Source organism: Pseudorca crassidens, chromosome 7, assembly GCF_039906515.1.
Source record: "Pseudorca crassidens isolate mPseCra1 chromosome 7, mPseCra1.hap1, whole genome shotgun sequence".
Taxonomy (NCBI): Eukaryota; Metazoa; Chordata; class Mammalia; order Artiodactyla; family Delphinidae; genus Pseudorca; species Pseudorca crassidens.
This window is the reverse complement of record NC_090302.1, coordinates 33268603-33286684: the sequence shown is the minus strand read 5'-3', so window position 1 is coordinate 33286684 and position 18082 is coordinate 33268603. Positions and strand designations below refer to the sequence as shown.

At 50.2% G+C, this 18082-nt stretch overlaps 1 protein-coding gene across 2 annotated transcripts in view; it reads right to left on the bottom strand.

The window, feature by feature from the left end:
* Nucleotides 1-18082, bottom strand: part of ANKS6 (ankyrin repeat and sterile alpha motif domain containing 6) — a 56589-nt gene that overhangs the window by 29685 nt on the left and 8822 nt on the right. For both annotated transcript variants that reach the window (XM_067743840.1, XM_067743841.1), the window contains exons 3-11: nt 13994-14038; nt 13085-13289; nt 11976-12082; nt 9785-9933; nt 8273-8471; nt 7435-7484; nt 4101-4304; nt 2873-3026; nt 625-794 (exon numbers count right to left, since the gene is read on the bottom strand). In XM_067743840.1, the coding sequence (XP_067599941.1) occupies nt 625-794; nt 2873-3026; nt 4101-4304; nt 7435-7484; nt 8273-8471; nt 9785-9933; nt 11976-12082; nt 13085-13289; nt 13994-14038 (1283 nt within the window). The remainder of the gene's footprint in view (nt 1-624; nt 795-2872; nt 3027-4100; nt 4305-7434; nt 7485-8272; nt 8472-9784; nt 9934-11975; nt 12083-13084; nt 13290-13993; nt 14039-18082) is intronic.

The following is an 18082-nucleotide window of genomic DNA, read 5'->3' as shown; positions in this document are numbered from 1 at the left end:
GTGTGAGATGGCTGTGTCTGCAGTGACACCCTGAGAACGGTCACCAAAGCCCTGGTTCACTGCTGGATCCTCACTGCTGGAAGTGCCAGGCACAGAGCAGATGCTCCAAAGATGTGGACAGTGGATGCATAAGAAAGGAGTACAAATACTACTGCTACGACTGTCAACAGTAAGGGCTGACACTTATACAGGCATACCAGGTACCAGCCCCATTCTAAATGCTGAAGTGTGAGGCTGTGATTAGAACCCAGGCAGTTGCTCCTGAACCCACACTCTGAACCCTTTTGCTCTAAATCAGTGAACAAAAACACGTGCCGTGTGAGGCTGGATGACCAGTATAGGGCTGGAGAACTTAGTGCTCACCCCGGCATCGCACCGCACCTCAGCACCCCTCCCACCTGCAGGTATCCTGGAGATCGGGCAAGAGGTGAACACACGTGTGCAGGAGACCAAGGGCACAGGGTATGATCTCGGCAGCCACCCTTCTCAGAAAGCCCAGGTGCGGCCAGATGGGAGGTTTAGTCCTATCCCACGACGGTGGCACCGCCTGTGCTCCCCAGGCGTGGACCATGCTAGAACAGGACCTGTGAGCGTCAGAGGAGCAGACGGAAACAGAACAAGCACCTTGCCACCAGGAACACTGCCGCCTGCAGAGGAGACCAGGAGCTCAGACGGGCTGGAGCCAGGCGCTGGCCCAACAGGACTTGACCGATGGCTGGGCTTCTGCTCAGATAATCCGGCTGCTTTTTTCCTCTGGGCAGCGATCTGGGACAGAACACTGTCTATGCTTCCACCTGAGGAAACAGGAATAGGAATGACTGCCTGGGTCCAGAGCACTGCAGTGCGGGCGGTGGACATCAGGTGCCGACCTGGCTGAGCCAGAACCCCGTTTCCCAGACCCCCGCCCCTGGCTCTGGGTCAGGGCTAACCACAGGAGGACTGTGCATGACAACTGGCAGGTGGACGGCCATCAAGGCTCCAGTTTGTCCTCGCTTTCCCCCGAGCCACGGCCAGTTCAGTCAGCCGCCAGCGGGCACAGACAGCACGCCCTGCCCTGGGTTCCCCCAGCAGCCTCGCTGCAGCGCCTGCCAGCAGCTCCACATGCTGCCACGCCAGGGCTCCTCTGCCATCATCCAGCCTCCGCTTCTGGATCCCTACGCCCCCAGCTACTCCCACAGTTGAGTCAATAACTTTCTCACTCCATAATACTCAAGGGGTTAGCTTCCCTGACTGAATCCTGACTGCCAAGTTCCCTCTCCCTGTTTCCCCAAACCTACCAGCAACCTTGAATTATTAGGAAGGAAAAGGGGAAAGTGATAATATCCAGAGCGCGGGAGGGCACTGGAGGGAGAACACTGATATCTGACATTTATAGAGCACTTACTAGGTCTGGAGGGCAAAGTGTAAAGCTTCAAAGACAGGCACACCCACTGCCCCCGCCACCCTGATTCAAAGGCACTTACATTAAGCAAATCGCTAAGCAAGCAGGCAAGCGCAGAGCTATGGAGCCATTACTTAGAGTGGGATCTCCAAGAGCAAAAATCGAGAACAGCCTGAATGGTTGAACACCATTCAACAAGAGGGAACTGGTGAATTAAAACTGACACCTCATATGAGTGGAAGGCTGTCTGGTTATTTAAAAGATGCTGTAGCTACACGTGTACTGGCATAAAGAGGTGTTTACAACATGGTAATGGGTACAAAGAGGAAAAAGGTTACAGAGCAGACTACACTGGGAAGTCAGCCTGCTTGCGTGCAGGTCCTGGCTCTGCTACTTCGCAGCTGTGTGGTCCTGGGCGAGTTATTTAACTCCCCTGAGCCCCAGTTCCCTCCTCTGTAAAGTGGAGAGGACACCTCACAGGTTGTTGGAGGACTGAAGGAGATAATCTATTTAAAGGGCACTGTGCCTGGCACACACTAAGTGCTTAATAAATTATTATTATGCTTTCAAAAATATGCATTAAAGTACTTTGCGAAGATATACACCAAAATGTTAACAATGATCCCTAGTGGGTGAGATTATACTTTTTTTTTTCTTTATCTGGTTTTCAAGCTTTTCCATAAGAAGCATGCATTCCTTATGTAATGGCATAAAGCAGGGTGCCTTCCTGCAAAGCTGGCTTTGGTTAATCCTGGATCCCCTCGGGGAGAACCAGAAAATATCCTGTAACCAGCCTCATTACCTATTCCCATACTCTGGTGTTTTGTTTGGTTTTTTATAGTATTTACTATCATCAGATTTTTAAAAAATTATCTGTTTATACCAGAATACAACTTCTTACAGAACTGACTTTGAATTTTTTATTGCTAAATGCTCTATCGCCTAGACATTGCCTTGCATCTAATAAGTGGTCAACAATATTTGCTGAAAGAATATGGTAAACAAATGTAATGATGTGAAAAAAATTAAAATTAAAGAAAAAGAAAGTATGCCAATAAGCCCCAAATAACTGTGGGGCAATTTGCTTTGAGTCTTAATTGTCTCTGGGCAAATCTGCTGTGTGTCTCTGGGCAAATCTGTCACCCACTCTGAGCTTCCGTTTCCTCATCTGTTCACTGAAGGCTCAGGATGAGAAGATATCTAAGGTTTAATCTTCAAGGATTTTAAATACCGCAAAAACACCATGTATTTCTCTTAGTTTCTTGTAAAATTTTCCAAGAAAATAAAGCATTATAGACTACTTCTTCCCCTCCCCTGCCCTAAGAAAATGCATAGAAGAAACTATGAATTGTGAATTCACTGAAAAATCCTTTAGGCACATCAACGAGAAAGACAGGTTGTATGCAGTGGTCTCTAGGACTGTCCCCAGTTCACACCCTCAACCCCAAGGGATCTTCCCACCTCCACGGAGTGGCCTGCCTGGGTACCCACCTGAGCGGTTGTGTAGCTCCCCACCGTGCCTGCTCATGCCTCCTACCCCACTGGAGCCACCAGAAGAATGAGGTGAGTGGTTGAAGTTTCCAGAATTGGCAGGAGAGGCTGGGCTTCTGGAGAGAGATGGAAATTTAACTGGCCTGACGGGAGTCTGCAAGAACAAGGTGGATATCACAGTTAGGGTTTGCTGTTCATTCCTTCCGATGCACAGATCACAGTGGTGAGGGACCTGGAGTTCAGCTGGCCCATCCCAGCCGGTGCTTGCATCCACTGGCATGTCCTTGCCCACCGGTGCTCATCCTGCTAGGAGTCCCCCAAGGGATGGCAGTTCACATCTATCTGCTGACAACTTGACTGACCATTAACTCAGGCTGAGCACCTGTGACATCGTTTCCTACAGGTCACCCACCTGCTCCCATGGGGTGGACTAATGTAAACCCGCTCTGTCCATTTTTGAGTACCTCCAGCCACCAGGCCCTTGGTCTCCAACTAGTGATTTGGTATTACGACAGTCCAGGGAGGCAGCAGCAAGCAATGGAGGTCAGACAGAGACGGGGGCCCTGAGGTTCTCCAATCAGTCGACACAAAGCGGCAGGGTCAGGTCCTAAATCCCTGTCCTCGGTTTGCCCATTTACTGTACCTACATTATTTACAGTCTACACATATGGAGATCAGCTCCCACAACGGGACGGACTACCTCAGTATATCACAGAGACACACCGAGGGCCACCAAGTCAGAAACCACTGTGGTCAAAAGGAGACAAGTCACACTTTCTGGTTGCAAGAAAACACTAGTAGCACACATAGTTGCCTCCCAGCATTAAGCTTTGTCCTGGACCTGCGCAATGTAGTATGGAACTTAATTAGAGGCCAAGAACCTGATTTCTGGTCCCAGCATCCCCGCCCCAACTTGGCTGGGTGACCTTCAGCAACTGACTTCCCTTCTCTGGGCTGTTTCCTCATCTACTAAAGGGAAGGGTGGATTAGATCAGGTCTTCAACCTGTGTTCCAGGGAGAGGGACTCCCATTTTCACTCCATTCACTCTAACATTTTAATCTGCTTACATATTAAGTTCTTTGGTAGGGTTTCATTAGACAAAAGAATATCACTCATTTAAAAGAAAACAAAAAGCTTCAGCCCCCCTGGATTAGTGGGTCTCAGGTCCCTTCTGCCTGCAATGTCAGTGAGTGGTGACATGTAAAGCATGTCAGCTGGACAACTTACGGTGTCTGTGCTCCCGCCGCCCACAGGTTGCCCCCTGCTGGCTCTCTGGGGCCGCACAGTCTTCATGGGGTCTGCCTTCCCGTTGTGACATGTCCGGGACCGATCCGAGCTCCACAGCTCAAAGCTGGAAGGGGGTAAGAAAGGGGGGATGACTGCCTTCAGCTTGTCGCTTGGGAGTCTGGTGAAGGGGGCTCCATTCCGAAGCTGAAAAAGACAGGCTGTGGGTTAGGCAAGCTCCAAGAGGGCTCCCGGCTCTGCGAGGAAGGCTCCAGCTTTCCCCTGCTTCTCAGAGAACGGCAGCACTACCTACCCCTCCACCCAAGCCAGAAACCCACATGATGTCCTCAGCTCTCTTCCCAGCAACCAAGCGATTCCCACAGCTGCCCTGCTCCAACTCCCAGGTTCTCTTGCATCTGTCCACAGCAGAAACACACAACAGGGGCGGGGAATATGGAGAGTCGTGGGGTAGCCAAGAGGTGATACGTGTGCTGTGATGGGGCAGCACAGGGGAGGGGCCACCTCTCCCTGCAGGTAGAGAGGGCATCTTGTGGGTGGGGGGGCACTTGAGCTGAGCCCAAAGGACAACAGAGAGGTTTGGGAAAAGGGCACTGCAGACCGAGGGAAGAGAATGTGGAAAGGCCTGGAGGCAAGAGGAGCAAGACCAGTGCACAGAATTGCAAGGACACTGGTGTGACGAGAGCTGGGGGTTTTGGGAGGAGGGGATGAGGGTACTGGAAGGCCCAGGCTGGCTATCTGTGAACCCAGCCAACCCTCCCATCCCCCATCCCACCATGTCCTTCCTACTCCAGCCACACCTCCCACTGCTGACATTTTTAACTGCAATTTAAGTTTTGAAAATGTGATTTGGGGTCAGTATAAAATCCACACAATGATGACTGGCGGATTGTCAAGGAAAAGCTTTCACACAGTCCAAGCTAACTTTAATTAAGAAAAGACAGTGAACTTGGTGCCAGATGGTGCTTTGCAGGGAAGGGCATACCACAGCTAAACCTGCCTCGGGAGCCAGGCAGGTGGGCATCTCCGCAAGGATGGCTGCAAACGCCCACTCAGCAGAGCACCGTGGCCATCCTCCATCTGCCACGGGGCAGGCAGGCACACTCGTGCCCTCTAGAGGGCATGAGGAGGTGGGACAGGAGAGCAACAAGATGGGAGGGTGGGCATCCTGGGTTCCCATCCTGGCTCTATCCTGCTTTTCTGAGAGTCCGTGAATAAGGGGTGTACCCTCTGGACCTCGACAACCTCATCTGCCTAAGGGTATTCATCAGAGCTGTTAAAACAATGAAAAACTAGGAACCCCAAAGTCCAGGTCAGTCTTAGATAAAGAGATGAGGGCACAGTCCCATGATGGAATGTTCATCCTGCAGCCATTGGGTGTGATGGGACCAAAGAGTGTTTCTGACACAGAAAAGATGGTCATGACAAACTGTTAATACACCAGGTTCAGCACAATATGGGGAGGATAACAGTGCCTGACCTGGCATGGTTGTTGGGGATATTAAGTGAGTGAATATATGCAAAGTGCTGCAAATACTTAATAAGCATTTGGCTGGTACACTTAGTGCTGTGTTAAGTATTTGTTTATTATATATAACACGATATCATATTCACAGATGTGAAAAAATGATTAGGGAAAATACTCAAAAGATATATGCCACAAAATGTCAATCATGATTATATCTGGATGTATGATCAAGGGCAATTTTATTTTTCTTTATACTTTACTGCACCTTCCAAAATTTCAATAACAGCATTTGTCTTCATACTGAAAGTAATTCTTGCTATTTAATAACATTATCAAATGTTGGGCGGTACAAGTCCCACAGTCAGTGTGCAGACACCAATTTACGCCTATTACACAGCAGGGCAGAGCGGGCAGATCCTGGTCAGGGCTCCGCAGGTCCTGGGGCAGCTTAGTCTTTTGGGGGCTCCTCTGCTCCCTTCTTCTCTCCAATACTGCCCTCTCCTGGCCAGCCTCCAGATTAAGGCCTCAGAGCTAAAGGGACTTGAGCCCAACTCCAACCAGGAGACTCTCACTTCAGAGAAGAGAAATGAAGCCCACAGAAGTGAGGTAACATGTCCAATGTCACACAGTAGATAAATGAGAGCTCATTCTGGGCCAGTCACTATGTTAAGAACTTCCTGGGGATGATCTCATTGAAAAACCACAACCATGAGAGATCATCCCCTAAGTTAGAGAAGGCTAGCTATCACCTAATGTCCATCCTCGATATCTTCCTCAGCAGACACACCTGATACTTAGATGGGCACACGACCACTCGGAACAAAGACTTCATTTCCCAGCCTCCTGTGCAGTGTGAATGGGCCATGTGACTAAATTCTGGCCCATTTAATGTAAGCAAAAGTGATGTGTGAGTTTCCAGGAAACTTCTTTAATTTTTTGCAGTACGTGGGCCTCTCACTGTCGTGGCCCCCCCCCCCCCCCCCCCCGTTGCGGAGCACAGGCTCCGGACGCGCAGGCTCAGCGGCCATGACTCACGGGCCCAGCCGCTCCGCGGCACGCGGGATCCTCCCAGATCGGGTCACAAACCCATGTCCCCTTCATCGGCAGGCGGACCCTCAACCACTGCGCCACCAGGGAAGCCCAGGAAACTTCTTTAAAGACACCTGGCATGTGCCTATGGTCACCTCTTCTTCCCTCATCTTTCCTGTCAGCTGGAGTGAGGTAGTAATGGACAGAGCTCTGGCAGGCATCTTGGACCAAAAGGTGACCTTGGTAGTAGTAGCCATGGCTGGTAGACCAACAGGTAAAAGGAACCTAGGTCCCAAACTCTATGGAACAATAAACTAGTCTTGAACTTCACTTACTTGACAGAAATGTGATGCTGTCATATATTTATGCCAGTTATTTGGGGATTTTCTGTTACTCATAGCTGAACCTAATCCTGATACATCTCTAATTTATAGATGAGGAAACTGAGGCCTCTCTCAGGCTGGAAACATACCCTCCTCTTTGACTTCTCTCTCCTTGGCTTTCCGTAACCAAAAGGGTGAGTTCAATGTCACCCATCAATTCCTATGCCTACAAGGCCCCTGTCCTCAGTACTGCCTCCTTGAGAACATGATTGGGGATTACCTCTGGCTGCTAAGCACAAGCACAGCCTTACCTGCAATTCAGGGCTGGCATCTGTCCTGATTTCTCGGTGCCAGAGATATACCCACTGTTACACATTTTGATATCGACCCCATCTGTAACCACCACAGAGAAAGACAAACGCCTACATCCCTTCTTAGAAATCAATCCCCTAACGATTGGTAGAGACCTGAAATGCGTTTAGAAAAGCCCCACACTCACCATGGTTGTCAATAACACATCTTCCTTTTCTCCTCTTGTGCTCCCAGGACCTGAGAAACAAATAGAAGTTTCCTGAAATGACCCCACCCCCACCCCACAAAGAGTTCATGGCATGACAAGTGACCAGGTCAGCCTTCATCCTGGAAAACCAACTCTCCTGAGTGATTAAATACTTAATAATAATTGGTATTCTATATCTGAATAGAAGGAATCTTAAGATACCTTAAAAGGTATCTTAGAGTGTGTTTTCAGCTTTCCCGTAAACCACTGTCATGCTGGGTCAGACAGTGGTACCTCCAGCTCAATAGTCTGTCTCAAACAGTGGTGCCAAAGGATCTAGTCTGGGTGTGGGAAGTCTGACTGTTAGAAGGGATCTGATCTAATTGACGTCCCAATCAGTGTGGGAATCTCCTTCAGTGCCCTGGCAAAGTCATCCAATCTGTTGAATACCTCCAGTGGTGGGGAGCTCACTACCCCCAGCCCAACCCTAGTAATTCACTCTATTTCAAAACACTGTCAGTGCAAGACCAATCACATTCGGCAGGTGGGAAAATCGCTGATCGAAGGCAAGAGAGAGGCAGTGACTGGCCAGTGGTCTCAACAGGGCATGTGGGACAGGAGCCTGGGACTTGTGCCACCAGCTTCCCCATTCTACCACACTGACAGCAATTATGTCCCTTCTTTGCCAGACCAGCCACTCTGCCCCAGTGTCACATTCCAACAGCATCTCACCTCTGGCATCAGCCTAGGAGGTGGGACAAAGGGAAGAGGGTGAGGGCAAAAAGGTTCAGGGTTTGACCATTCTGGAAATTCTACCACACATGCAACTTCTTCTTACCATTGTCTTTGGTCGTGGGGGTCACGTCGGGGAGCCCAGAGCGGCTCGTCTTGTCTGGGGGGGGCGCCCTCATTGTGGAGTCCAGTGCTGGCTCTGGCTCATCACAGAAAGGCAATGGCTGGTTGCTGGACAGCCCACGGGGCAGTGTCTGCATCAGTTTGAGCTTCCGGAACCGATTGGACATTCGGTTCCACCAGGACTGCCAAGGAAGTGCAGAGCAGAGGTCATGCCCCAAGAACACCTAGCCCAGGGACAGTGACCACACTCCACACGTGCTTCCCTTCCTCTCTCCTGGGCCCACTGCGGGCATTACCAATCAACCATAGCACCCTTTCCCAAAAGCCATGGTTCTCTCTAAATCCTTCCTGACCCAGCCCTTAGGGGGCCTTTCCAATAGGCTGGAGTTGGCAGTGAACCCTATTTGCTAACCCTCCTCCAATCAATCTCCTTATTGCACAGATAGAGAAACACAGACCCAGGGATATCAATTTGCTCAATGTCTTACAGTCAAACAGGGACAGACAGGTGGACACAGAGGCAATACCAAACACCTTAACACCTATTACTGCATAACCTCCTTCCCCCTATTCCAGTAACAATGTGAGAGGTGTCAGGGTGTCCACACCAACGCCTGGACCATCTGCTCCTGTAGCTGATGCCTTCCCACCTAAAGAGAGGACAGGTGCCACCTCTAGGGTGTCTACATAATCCCACGATAGCTCAGGGGTTACTGGCACAGCGCCAAAGGGAGGCTGTGAGAGCCTGGCCTACAGAGATGGCAGTGAGGCAGGAATGAAGAGATCTATGCAAACAACACTGTGAGGAAGAATCCAGGGGCCTGAGTGAGCGACGAACATGAGAAGAATGCTAAGTCTGCAGATCTGAGAAGGTGCTAGAACCCCAGCCAGGACAAGGGAAAAAATAATTTTGATTTCCAACAAGCAGAGCAGGGCTCGGAGGATAAGAAATTCAAAGAGAAACATTCAGCTTGCAGTTTAGAAATAGGCAACTGGAGCTTGGTTTTGAGGTTTCCGGAAGAAGCTGACGGGGGTCTGTGGACCACAGGGAGATCCTAGAATGGTGCAATCAGCAAATACTTTCCACACTAAAGCACAGGCCACAGACAGATGGCCTGGAAGAAGAGGTGTTCAAGGTTGGCCAGCTCAGTACTACATCATGCAAAAAAAATGTTTAAATTCCCTACATTTACAAATTGTGTCTCTGCATCAAAATCTGGGTTTCTAGCTTCTCCTGAAAAAGATGGGAACATGTGGCAACATGGACCCACATACTTGCAAAGCAGCGACTAAGGCCACTAAGTGGTTACGATCACCCCAGTTTTCCCTGGTCCCCACCGTTCCCTATTGCTCACCTCCAGCTTACTTCCTGCCCCTACTGGGCCCCCACCCCAGCCTACACCAGCCCTGGTTAACAAGGAAGCGGCAAGCATCTCCCCACTTCACCCATCCTGGCCTGGCTCTCTGACACCATTTAAGACAAGAGAAGTCAAACCTTAAGTCCGCCTTTGTCATCAGGCAGCACTGGGACACTCCAGGGCTGTCGGACCTTCGAGTGGGGCGGGGGTGGTGAGTGGCTGGGCCGGCCTTTGTCTTTATTCACCTGCATGCAGACAGATGCCAGCAGTCGAACAAGTTCCGTGTCTATGGACACAAAAGGCAGCATTTTACCTGCAAATATGTCTGTCGGGCCATGGGGTGGGGGCCCAAGATGACCCCCATCAGCCTGAGAACTCAGCCCCACAGCTCCAGAGCCTGTGTTACTCCAGGATCAAGGCGTCCCTGCCCCTCCACTGGCTCTTCAAAAGGTGGCAAACAGGTGAGCAGGGCTTAACCCACTTAACCAGAAATAAAAGCCAGAAGTCCTGTCCTACCAGGAAGGCAGAGGGGTCGTGGGTTTAAAAAAGTACAGGCTCGGGACTTCCGACGCGGTAGTTAAGAATCCGCCTGCCAATGCAGGGGACACGGGTTCGAGCCCTGGTCCGGGAAGACCCCATATGTTGCGGAGCAACTAAGCCCGTGCACCACAACTACTGAAGCCCACGTGCCTAGAGCCCATGCTGTGCAACAAGTGAAGCCACCGCAATGAGAAGCCCGTGCACCGCAACGAAGACCACTTGCAACTAGAGAAAGCCCGCACACAGCAACGAAGACCGAACGCAGCCAAAAATAAATAAATAAATAAATATATTAAAAACAAATAATAAGTAAAATAAAACAGCTGTTGTTTAAAAAAAAAAAAAGTACAGGCTCTACAGCCAGATGACTGAGGTTTGAATTCTGCCTCTGTTCCTCCCTGGCCATGTAACTGCAGGTAGATTAAGAGGTGACATTAGTACCACCACCTAAAGGTATCTGGAGGATTTGAGGTAATTCCTAACATACAGTAAGTGCTTAAGAAAGGTTAAGTAGTATTAGTTATTATTAACTCAACTAGGCTATTGAAAAAACAACAAACAGGACTGAGAAGAAAATACTACCAACTATTAATATGCTTTTCTCTTGATGACTGTTTCCTTTTTTTCTCTCCAAGTGTTCAATAATAAGCATGTGTTTCTTTGAAAATTTCAGGCAAAAACTTCATTTGAAAACCCACTAGGAAAAAAAAAAAATCCATTGGGGTAGATTGTTTTATTGGGAAAGGGAGTGGGGGAGAAGGGGGGAGCGGGAAGAGACACAGGGAAAGAGACGAGTCTGTCAGAGGAAAGCGTGTGTGGGAGGAGGCCGGGGTCCCCGGGAGACTGATCCTGAATGATGTGAACCCTAGCCACGTGAGGAGTGAGATCGCTGCACTTAGGTGGAGGGCCCTATCTCTCTAGCAGGGCTCAGGTCTTCCCAGACTCTGGGCTCCTCCCCTCTACAAGCAGCTCTGCTTCTCTCGCTGCTCTCCAAGGATACAACAGGACCAGCACGTATGTGTGATGTGTGGGGCCGGCAGGAGGGGAGGGTGGTGGGGGAGGTGATGCTGGCGGTAAGGAAGGGGCTGCCACCTCCACAGCTAAGGGAGGCCGCAGGAGTCCCTCCACCAGACACTGAGGAGGCAAAAGTCCTCCCCTCCACCGCCAGCTGCTTAGAATCCGGCTCAGGGTTCAGAGCCTGCGGGCCAGGAAGGCCTCCCAGCTTCTCCTGCTCTGGGCTGAAACTTGGGGGTCACAAGAGAGACAATAGGTAAGACAGACCCTGCCCCCTGAGCTGGCTAATTGGAAGCCCCAGGTCCCAGAGGAAGGCCTGTCAAAGTGGGGGAGGGTCTGAGATGCCAGCTGGGGGCTTAGTAATGGCGACACCTCCAGCACAGGACCCTTGACCTGCAGCCTCCACCTACACAATTAAGCCACGGGGGTCACTGCTTACTCTGATTCTGCTCGTGAGAGGGGCCTGTTTCCTCCGGAGTCAATCAGTTTCCGGCTGGGAGCACAAATACCAACCTAGGATTTGTGCAGTCTGCCAAGGGCTTCCCTCCTGGAGACTCCCAGAAGGCTGGAGCCGAGAGAGGCCTCAGGGACTACCTGGTCCCAGCTCCACCCTCCTTGGGAGGAGTGAAGACTTGCCTGAGGCTGTGTGGGGAGCTCTGGGAGTCTGAGAGTGGCTTCCCCCTTGAATAAGCAAGTGCTTAATCACAGGTGATTATCTCAATTCCCAGCCAGAGAACCCGGCAGGCTTAAAACTCTTTTCCAGAAACAACCCACCAGGATCACTCAGCAGCATCACTAGGTCAAAGGCCGTGTACCCGTTTTTTGCACGAAGAGTGACATCGGCTCCTTGGTTTAGCAGATATTTGACAATCTCCTTGTTCCTGTGGAAGAAAGAAAAAGCCAGAGTGAGACCCACTGAAAGAGAAATCATGGCCTTGCTTCTGGGCAACATGAGTGGTGGCTTTAACTACAGCAGCATCTCTGCACCTGTAAAAGGGCTTGGAAAGCTGTGTCTCCCAGCCCTTGTTCCCTACACTGTGGCCAGCCATGACAGAAATCAAAGCCTGAGTGTTCCTTCCACAAACCAAAAACCAAGGGCTCTGCCCCAAAACCACTGGCCCCCAGGACCACATGCAGGCCCTGCCCCTCCAGCCCCAAATCAGGACTCCTGCAGCTGAAACATGAAGCCTCCCGCAGGCCAGGGTGTTTGATGTGGAAGTCTGAGGCCTATCAAATGAGGAAAGAAACCACTTCAAAAGGATGCAGGAGACTGCTCTGATCACCTGAAGCAGGACAAGGGTGGAGCCCCTAATTTGGAATCAGATCACTGAGCAGGTATAAGGCTGTATGCAGATCCCTGCCTCTTGGTCAAGCCCACCCCAAGGAGGAGGCATCCAGGAGGGCAGAGGGATGACTGGATGAGAAGGGATTCAGAAGCACCAGTCGACGCTGACGCCTATGCAAAACGAGGGCTAGGACAAGCCTCACCATCAGACGAGAAGCCAGTGGTACAAATGGCCGATGTTCATTCCCAACAGGGGCAACAGGGGGCTGCTATATACACCAATGTGAAACTCCAGAAGAACTAATCTGTTTGCTCAACTGAAACTTATCTTTCAGTATAAAACCTTCCTTCTGCATGGTTTCTCATGACCACAGGTGAAATTGTGTGCCAAGGCAACAGGAAATCTGGACACAAAGGGTAGGAATACAGGATAGACTGAGCCTGCGTGGCTTTTAGTCTTTTTTGAGTGCCTCAACATCGTCATAACTGGGGGGGGGGGGCTCATCTGTAGCATCTCGGTACCAGAAACCCATCAGGAATCCTCTTTCAGCCCGGGACATCTTAGCCTCCCCACTGAGGGAGTGGAGCTGGCACTGACCCGTGGTAGGTGGCCTGCATGAGGGCCGTCCAGCCATGCACGCCGTCCTGCTTGTCCACGTCAGCATGCCTCTCAACCAGTAGCTGCACCAGAGGCAGCTGCCCCATGACAGCTGCCAGCATCAGTGGGGTCGCCCCATCCCCATTAACCAGGTTCACGTGGTTGGGGTCTTCATCGGCAATCTCTTTGACCAGCTGGAAGTTTCCTGCAAGCAGAAGCAGAAGCAGAAGCAGAAGCCCTGGTGATCCGTGGGCCTGGCACTGCAGGATCATTTACCCAGTGGTTTCATGTAACAGATGTGCTAAGCCAGCCTCTGCACTGGGCTACGGGGCATCGCAGGGGCTACAAAGATGAGTCAGAGGTAGCCCGCACTCTCAAATCCTTCCGTCTAGGAGGGATGGAGGCAAGCACACGAACGGCTTTACCAAAAGACAGAAAATGTCACCGACATCTTAAAAGGATGGTGATGAAGGGCAATGAGCACGCAGAAGGAGAGCTCAGGTCTCCCTGAGAGGTGAGGATAAGGGCGAGCTTCCTGGAGGTGGGGTGTCTATTTCAGGAGAGGCAATATTAGGCTAAACAGCCCTTCATTACAAAGAGAGTGGAGCGGGTAGGCGGGCAGCCAGGCATTTTAGAGGTAAGTAAAAGCCAGGACATAGCCACAGGATTTAGCTGGAGAGGCAGAGGGGGCCTGAGAGAGCAGTCTGGAACCTGTGTGTAAAACAGCATGACTACCAGACTCCAGGGTCTGAACCTCCCTGGGTGAAACTAGAGTCAGGAAACAACAAAATGCCTGTTTCTTTCTCAAATACTCTGGGTGGCCTTGGAAAGGACTATAAATATTAATTAGGTTGGAAAAAAATAGCACTGTATTCTTAAATATCCAAAAAGATTTTCTCAAGCGCTTACCCATTTTCAATGCATGGAAAATATCAGGTCGCCTTTTCTCCTCATCTGGGTAAACAAAGATTTTACAAGTTAACCACGGAAAGGTTTGAAACAACAGAAAAGTCACAAGGGTGTAACGACCCAGCCTAGCTTTAAAAATGATCTGCTTCTCAAAAGCAGTCTAATCAGAGACCTGAGATGACTCCAGCAGACCTTCTGGAAGGGCTATTGTCAGAGTGTCTGAAAATGCTTCAGACACAGACCGTGGGAGGTCATCTGGCCCAGAAAACATGAATGAGCAGACCATTTCCCGATCCCACAACTCATAAAGCAGTCATTTTTAGGCACTCCAAACTTTGGGATGGCCTTTCTCAGATAGAATGGAAAAGTACAGTCTTAGAAAAATGTATTCCTATGAAGATTTTAAAAAGAAACAATGATTCTTTTAGTCTAAAAACTAAATGTACAACCATGAGGTAATTCCAGAGCAGAGGACCCCTGAGACACTGAGCAGCTAATCCCAGAGGAGGTCATGGTCGTGGCCACCAGAAGAGCCAATGCTAATATTTGCTTTCCTTCCCAAATAAGCAGCCATCTGAATGATTCTGAAAGTCACCCCTACCCCAGACTTGCAGATGCAGCGCCCAGCAGGCGACTGCCCAACTGATGTCTTCGTGCTGGGCCTTGCTGCGCCCACCCAGGGCTAGCCCCTCCCTCATCTGCTCTCTGTCATCTTCCTCGAAGCTGGAGCTAGCGGGTACCCTGCTCCTTCCCGTCAGAAAGCATCCATCCTCATGACCAGGCTCTTCGCTGGTGTGCAAATGTAGGACTTCCTTTGACTAACTCCGGGGGGATGGAGCAGCTGCAGGAGGAAACCTGTGACTCTGGGCCAAATCCCTGGTCCAGATCAGCCCCCTCCGGCAGCTGGGAGGAAGGTGCAGCGTGGCACAAGGAGCACAGAGTCTCGAGTCAGAGTACCTGAATCTGAATGCATGTTTCCAGAGAGATCTGTCTCCTCATCATTAATATGGGGACAACACACTAACATGGGGACCATGTGGTTGTTGCAGGGGTGGATAATATAGATGGTAAAATGCTTCAGAAATTCTTAGGCTCTATTCTAAAAAAAAGAGCAATTTTTGTTATCTTTCCTGGTGACCAGCATCCACCCCAGAAAAGGTACTAGTTAACTCCAGGGCTCTTACAAGGAAGTATACACAGGGCCATGGAACCAAGTGTCTAATTTTGCCTTTGAAATACTATTAAGAAATGATACTGTGTTTTGGTTTCAAAAAATATGTCTCGTTCCTTTAAGTGTTTAAGAGTCTAATTTGCCGTGGGCCAGGGCCTTCTCATGCCAAGACCCTTTGACAGAAAAGAGTGTGTCACCTGGCCCTAGTGTTGGTTGCTAAGCAACCTTCTGGTGCAAATGAATCACTGACAGTCTAGTCTTACCCCAGGAAGCTGGGGCAGCTGTGCCTGATGCCCAGTGACCCTGGGCTGGTCCTTTCCTCACTCCAGGCTCCAGTTTTTGCATCAGTATCAGAGCAACTCCAGGGACCCTTCCATAGCCCAAGGAACAACCACAGTGGGGGTGGGGAGGGTGTCACAAGGACAGTTACAGCCTCAAAGATATCCTGTCCTGCAGCTAATGCAAGGGAGAGAGCTGGGGATCTCCAAGGCCCCGATGCGGGGTGGATTTCTGGCGTTTCACAAAAAAAGCTGGGGCCTAATGTTATTCACTTAATAATCTGTCATTATTAGTAACACAGCCTTTGCCCTTGCTGTTGTCCTACCCGAAGGCTCTTCCCTGAGAGGCCGCATGGAACACTTCTTCAGCTCCTGCAAGTAGGCTGAACTCTCACCTCAAGGGGGCCACCCAACGGCCCTATTTCATACAGTGGCCTGTATCGCCCCAACTCCACTGCTCCCACACCCTCCACCTCGCCCCTGTTTGTTTTCTTCCCCACCATGGTACTTCCATCTACCGTACTATGTAACTTATTTTATTTAATATGCTTATTTCCTGTTTCTTGGCTGTCTCGCCTACAGAGGCCAGCGTCCTCAAGTGCAGGGATTAGGTCTGATTTGTTTGCTGGTGCCTAGAACAGTGCCTGGTACATAGTAGGCACTCAAATACTTGCAGAGTAACGGAATGAATGAATGGTCAATAAAAATCCATTTTGGTAGCTTTCACTCACTGCTCTTTATGTGCCAGGCACTGGGGTATGTATTTTACAGGCATTATCTTACCACAGCTCATAGGACCTCACAAGGTAAGTGCATTTATTATGGCTGTTTTATGAAAGAGGACACTGGAGTCCTGGAGGGACAATGAATACAACAAGGCCGCCCAGCCACAAAGTGGGAGAGCTGAGCCTCAAACCCTGGTCTGCTCGATGGGGAAGTCTGCTCGTAACCATGACCCGGTCCCATCAAATAGAATGACTACGGTAACAGGGGTGAGGCAGCTGCCAGCATCTCTCACGTGCTCCCTCTGGGCTGGGATGACCTCACTTGATTGTCACAGCAGTCCTGTGAGGCAGGGGGTACTCCCGTCACCCACTTATGGATGACGAAACAGAAGCTTAGAGAACGCAGGCAGCTGGTCCAAGGTCCCTTGGCCAGCACAGGCAAGGCTGGGTGGATCCTGGTAGAGGGTGACCTTGGGCAAGCCCAACACTGTGTCTGCCCCACCGCACCTCGAGGAGATGAGGGCATCGCCTTCCCAGGGTGCCAGGGCAGTCCCTAAGGAGGCACGTGGGGAGCTAAGACCCCAGAACGCCGGCTGGGGGAAATCTGAGGAAGGAGGAGAATAAGCAGTACGAGAGGCACAGCTCAGTGGCTACAGGCAGGGTGCAAGTTCCAGACTGTCGACTTCTAGGGTGGAGGCCTTGAGCGAGTTGCCTGATCTCCCTCACCTGCAACGTGGCTGAAGCCAACCTCCCTGGGGTGGGGGTGAGGTAAGAGTCTGCCTATTGGCAGAGCAGGGACATGAGAAGGCAGTTCCCGTCCCGATCTTGGCTACAGAGACAAATGGAACTAAAGCCTTTAAAGGAGGGCAGCAGCCTTGCGTCAAGGAAAATACCCTGTGTGAGGCTGGAGCCCTACCTTCCAACTGCAACTCTTCCCCAGGACCTAACACTGAATTGCTATTACATTCTAGCCCAAGGGCTCACACCCCAGAGGCCGGCTTATTTTCTGCTCATGACCACCTGGTAGTTGTCATTAACCCCATTTTACACAAGAGGCAAAGGAAGGCTCAGAGAGAGTTACAAGCATGCCCAGCTCCCAGCGGCCCTACAAGTGTTCCAACTGGGCGGAGTCACATCCCCGTGCTCTTCCCATGGATTCCCTCGCCTTCTGAGTGTCACTCAGCTTCTAACCGGTATGTGACCTTTGACCAGCCTCTATTCCTCTCTGGATCTGCAAAGAAGTAAAGAGGTCTCCTGGCTCCAGATAGGTTTTCCTAAACTTTACTTCTTTTTCCTTTCTGTTTGGCGTTCTCTTCATTTTCGCCATCCCTCTGTTGTTACGGGGTTTTTCAACATGTTTATTTCAGAGTATTTTGACCCGACAGTGTATTTCTAATAAGCATTTCCCAAATGTGCAGCATCTTTTGATTGATGGAACTTTTTTTAATTGACCATTTGAATTTTTTTTTAATTGAAATGTAGTTGATTTACAAAGTGATTGACAGGACTACTGCGTATTCTTTGCATGGTTCAAACCTTTCAACACTTTCAAGTCTTTTTAGCCTGTCTGTCTGATGACCTTTTCTTCCAATTTTTACCTTTCAGTCCTACGTGCTCACATGCTGCAGCCCAGCCTTACAGCCCAGGTCGTCTCAGGCCTGCCACTGAAATCAGAGCATCACAGACAGAGGGTATTGAGGCCGTGTGACTCTGCATTACACAATTCTACTGCACATGATGAACTAGAGGTTTTGAAACATATGTCCTGTAGCAGATTTGCTAAGGATTGTTTAGACATCTCTTTAAGTGCCAGAAAGATGGCAAGTTTAGACATCTCTTTAAGTGCCAGAAAGATGGCAAAAAGAAAAAAGAAACAGGATACACTAATAGGTGTTGAAAAAACACAACAGAAAAG